Here is a 6,000-nt window from a genome sequence, read left to right as displayed (position 1 = left end):
AAAAAAAAAGCGAACGCGCGTTACATTATTATTATTATTATTATTAATATTACTATTACTATTATGTAGGACCATCGTCGAATGTCGTCGTAGGAATGTCGCACGTGAACCGGTACACCCGGTCGACCTTCCTGGGCGAGCGCGCGCGCGCACGTACCCGACCGACGGACGGTCCCACCACGAAGAGTGAAAACGAGCGCGCTCGCGACCCGCCGTAACCAACACACACACACACACACACACACACACGCGCGGATAAATATTATTACGCGTGCGAATAATACGTTCGCCAAACTCGTAGAGCGCCTCTTATTGGTATAGCTATACAGCTACATTATATATTACCTATATTATATTATTATTCTTCCGGCACCAACCCGCTGCCACCCGTGGACGACGTCGGCTGCGGTGGAGGTGGCGGTGGCCAAGTCTGCACAATCGTTTCACTACCGTCGCGTCGGTGACTCGTGCAGTGTGAGCGTGAATGCAGTGTGCGTTCGCGTCGAAACGTAAAACAACAACAATAATAAGAACATAATAAGAATATAACATCGGAAACGCGTCCGCACGCGACGTTTAAACGGCATTGTAATAATATACTTTTTCTTTCTTTCGGAATTTTCGGTTTATCTCTTTTCTGTCCATATACGATAATATTTGTGGTCGACGCGCGATTCGCTAAGGTTCGCCACACGAATACGATTAATACGACGACGACATGGACGACAAGGATAAGATACGGAAGATGTTCAGCTGGAGCTCGAGCCTCACGTGAGTACACACAACGACACCACTCCGTATCTAACCCACAGACAGCCCCTACTAGTGTACAGTACTGTAGTGTTATATTGAACAGTAAAACAACGATTGGTCTACTCGTTGGCTACCGTTTTGATGATGTGTTGTAAAGGCGCCTTTGCGACAACGCTTTTCGCCTTGAAACCGTACCTTATACGCCGCGATCGTTCAAGTCTACGTGCTGTTAGTGTCGCGATTTCCGCGGTAATATGTGACAGTCGGTCAAATTTGGCATTGTACTTACAATATTATGTGTGTACAGAGCCACAGTTTAAGTTGATTTTTGGTTGAAAACTGTGAACTTGGCTGTCGCTTCTTTAATCTCTGATAGTCTAATCGTGCTGGTCTACAGCGTATATTTTTTAGACAATAATTATCGTCGTATAAAAACCACAGGTTCGGGATCTTTGCGATACTACAGCGCTTAATTAAATATCACAATATTATTAATGTGTGTCCAGTATAATTTTTACTAACCGTGGTAGTTGCTAGTCTTCAGGTAGCTGTGGTTTTTTACGAGAAAATCGTTTTATTATTTTTTTCTTTCCGTTTCACACGATATGTTACAACCGTACAGTGTCCATAACCTAACCATTTGGTTACGTAACCGAAGAAGAAATCGATGGTGGCGGCGGCCGGCAAAGGGGGACAACCACCGCGAATACCGGTTTGTTACGCCACGGACGACGAGCGCTCCCACCGCCAATGATGCCGTAGCCGTCGCTTGCATATGCGCCGACCATCGGGAAAGCTGGTTTCGGGGTGTCGGCCGTGAGATCTGATCACTTTTTATGAATACTGTGTTTTTTTTAGCGTGTACTAAACACGTTGATTAACAATTAATAATACTAATAATAATGCGTCGCGCGTTTCTTACGTACATACGTATTACATACGTCACTGGCACAAACGCACAGCAATTACATATAATATACAGGAAAAATATTGTTAACAATTTTATTCTTCGACGTTACTATTTTACCGTTTACGTTTTGTAAGCCCCGAGCGATCGAAGTTCCGGAAACGAAAAAAATATATATATTATACGTCAATATCGTATAGATAATTACTAATACATGTTGTCATATAAATTTGCCTACATTAGTAATTCTACGGCTCAATGTTGTTTTTTTCAATTTTTGTTTATTGTCCTATTGCAATAGTATACTAATACTATATAGATACACATTTTGTAAGAATAAATAATCTAATGTTTTATTTATATAATATAATATTAATATTCTATCAACTCTTGATGTTCACCGTCACATGAAACTATTCAAACATCTACGACTTTCATTCGCATATATAATAATATTATTCCATTAATTTATTTTTATGGCAAACTATAATGACGGAAATTATTAAGCCTATTATGCATATAGTCAAACATGACGCGTCCTAAACATACCAATGTGTATAATTTTAATTGAACCAATAAAATATTGTTATAATATATTATAATAAATTCAACTATCTATCATATAGTTATCATAGCTATCACCGGAAGCTGATTGACTGCTAATCCGTGTCAAGGTCATTCGTAATGATACAAACACTCGTCAACAATAGTAAAATCCTACATAACTCTTGTATGGGATTTTCTTTTATCATAAAATATAACTAAACAAAATTACGAATTTCAAATTTTTCTTATCAGTTTCAGTATGTATTATTTTAGATTTTTATTCATTACACAACCATCGAACAATAAATCTCAATTAAATTATACTTAAAATACACATAGTATAAAAAAACACCTTAATATTTACTTCAGTATTCAATACAACAATAAATTATTATTTATTTGTAATACATATAATTATACAATAAAATAAACAGAACTTAGAATCTTTTATGAATAGTTCAATATTGTTTAATATTATTGTAAAAGTATTATTAGATCTGTTTAAGCTTGTAATGATATGCTCACTTTTTACGTTATTACAAGCTTTTGAAAAAAAATTATAAGATACGTATGAACAATAGCACATAGTCTTAAACATAGGTTTTTGTTTTGATAGTTATTATTAGTTACCACACTCCCGAAGGTCAGATCTTGTAAAAAGTGTCGTGACCTATAAATTATGATTTGAATGTTTATTTAATTCTCATCACTTATCATTTTACATTTTCACCATAAAATATTGTGCATTTTAAGTTAACGCCAGGTATACGTAAACCATTTTATAAATGATTTATGAAATATATATATATATTACAATAATATAGTAAAAATAAATTGATCAATTATTATCTAAAAATCAATAATTTGACCGAATATATATTTTTTTTTTAGATTTAAGTGAATACGAAACTCTAGCTAAAAGTGAATTATAGTATTCGTTAATTTGACTAAAATATACAATACACATCATTCGATAACGAAAGACCGTATAAGACTAAATTGTTGAAAAAAAGTGAACGTAAGTGAAAGGGTAAAAAAGATAACGAAACTGAAACCTTAATAATTTAGTTTGTAGGAAGGAGGATAATGGTATTAAGTAAATAACATAATATTAGTATGCCTACCAATGTTTATATTTAAGTAAAAAGATTTAGATAATAAACAATAAATCAATACCTCTTCGTCATTTAGAATCTAGAATTAAAAATAGTTAACCAAAAAATAGGTTTGATAATATTATAATTTATAATATTATCAATATTTTAAAATTATATTTGATGGTATTGTGAATCACGGGTTGATTTTTGTATAGTATTACATATTAATCTATTATAAAGTTTGATGTGGTCAACTTTTATATTCTTCTAGATATTTGGTTGGTTATTTTAATTTTTCTTCGCTTTTTCATGATATATTGATTTAGTACGTTTTATATATTATATTTTATTCTTAAGATCTAATTCATCTTTGAAATACTGTCAGTAAAAAAAAATTGCACTACTAGAAACGTCAACTAATGTTATGATGTTTATCTTTATTAAATTTAATAAAAATCTGTCACCACCCAAGTCCGGATTGTATCCTTTTACATAATATATAATAAATTAACTGAGTATATGCAGCTTTCAGCGGTGAAAAATGTGTGCGATTTGTTAACATGGAGCTCATACAGAAAAAATTATATTTCTATATAAAAGCACATTTTAAAGATTATGTAATATTTATCGTATTTATCAGATTTGTAAAAACCCATGTAGAAAAATCGTATATTTTATCTTTTTTACTGTCAATTTTTTTTTTCTTATTTTAAAGGGGATAAAATATTGGAATTCATTTTTTATCTAATCGTCTATCTCTCTGATTTGTGTTAAGAAAATGTTTTTGTTAGTTTCACTATATAGCCATTCGTATGATAATGTGATTTGAATTTCAGTACATGTGCTTACAAACTAATAAATTTATTATGAACTGGACATTGAAGATCCATCATTAATTATATTATACTCTATCAATAATAGATACAAGATTTTAAATAACATAATATTTAATTTACTCTAGTAAATTATCATCAAGTACGACAACGTCTAAACACATACATTGACTTGCAGACTTATAAATAGTGAAAATTAGTTTTTATCTCAAGTTGTTAACATGCAAGGTTTAGATAGACATGCTAGAACTTTTTAATTTTTCGTTAAAAATCATGAAAGGTTAATTAAAGTAATATATTTATATGCCTACAGAAATTGAGAATAGCTTTATCTCGAGGTCAAATCGCATTCGTCAAAAATCGTTAAAATTAGCACCATCACAACTATAATATGACCATTTATTTTATGTATTTAAGTCTATAATATAAGAATTTAATAGGTACCCTAACCTAGGTAAGAATACTAACGGAAATTAACTTTATTAGTGCTATGATTGTGTACATTATGAAGTTAATAAAATGAAAATCATAAATTATGAAAGATATGAAACGTTTACTTAAAAATGATCTTCATCTTAATATAATATTTGTCAATTATGTTATAGCTTTCACAAACAAATATATAGTAGATTATATTATCTTATGTATACATAGGTACTTACATATTATTAGCGTTTGAAATAAACATGATATATGTATCATAACTATTAGTGATTGTATAATGTTTATAATAATATGTTAGATACGTATGTATATATTATTATATTAACTACGCGGTTATAAAAAAAAAAGTATCGTAAGTAGTTGTAAGATCCGAAATCGCTTTAAACTGACCTTCGTAGATTATTCAGAACTGACGTAATCATTCATAAATGTAATCGAATACATTATCAATCAACATAAGAAAATATTGTCTTATCTAAAAAATGTCACCTAAAAATGCTAGATTTTTCTAATTATGTGTACCTATGGGCCACTGACTAATATAACTACCTAACTATATATTACACAAGATTTAATATATTTTAATTCTATCAAGATAATATATATATTAACTACAAAAACTAACATTTTATTAAATTTATTTTTCATGATCATCAATATACTAATTAGACATTAATGATTTTGAATATAAGTTTACAATATTAAATTATGCTTAGTTAAATGCATCTCGTTTAAATGACACAAGTCACGGTAATATTTTTCTAGAAATCACTATTCACTAAAATGTGTATGGTTAAAACTAATACAAAACAGAACAATGATAATGTAGGTCAGTAGACAAAACTTCTTTTTACAATTTCTTCTATCCATTTCATTTTCTACTTGCGTATGTCAGTATGTTCTATAATAATGTGTTCACTTGAGATCAATATAAGTAATTATTATCATATTTTTAAACTATAAATCAAGACACTACAATTTATTAAAAAAAAAAAAACAACAAATAATAATTACTTAGAGCGTCCTTGCTGGTTTTGATTTAATTATAATACTTTTTAAGTAATACATACATATTATTCTATTATATAATTGCCTTAACCATTTGCTGATTGCCCTAAATTATAAAACACGTTTTTATTGATTATAAATCTACATTAGGTAAAACCTTCATTTATTTTAGTGGTTTATTTTTTTTATACTTTAGTTAACTTAATACAACATGGTATACTTACTGAAATCATCAATTTATTTTACTTAACATTTACAAATTTAGTTATCTATATAACCATTATGATTATCTTGTAAAATAAACAAATATCGTTATCTAAAATACGATGTATAAAAAATTACGCCTGATTTTTTTAATTTAATTTTTAATAAAAATATGTACTTAATATACTAGCTATGTTTAGAGTATGTA

At 29.6% G+C, this 6,000-nt stretch overlaps 1 protein-coding gene across 1 annotated transcript in view; it reads left to right on the top strand.

The window, feature by feature from the left end:
• Positions 1–425: 425 nt before the first annotated feature.
• Positions 426–6,000, top strand: part of LOC113554822 (ABC transporter G family member 20) — a 44,890-nt gene continuing 39,315 nt past the window's right edge. Inside the window, exon 1 of the mRNA XM_026958872.1 lies at positions 426–771. Within this exon, the coding sequence (XP_026814673.1) occupies positions 719–771 (53 nt within the window). The 5' untranslated portion in view covers positions 426–718. The remainder of the gene's footprint in view (positions 772–6,000) is intronic.

This window comes from Rhopalosiphum maidis, chromosome 2 (assembly GCF_003676215.2).
Source record: "Rhopalosiphum maidis isolate BTI-1 chromosome 2, ASM367621v3, whole genome shotgun sequence".
Classification (NCBI taxonomy): Eukaryota; Metazoa; Arthropoda; class Insecta; order Hemiptera; family Aphididae; genus Rhopalosiphum; species Rhopalosiphum maidis.
Note: the sequence above shows the minus strand (reverse complement) of the source record. Positions and strands in the feature narration are given on the sequence as shown.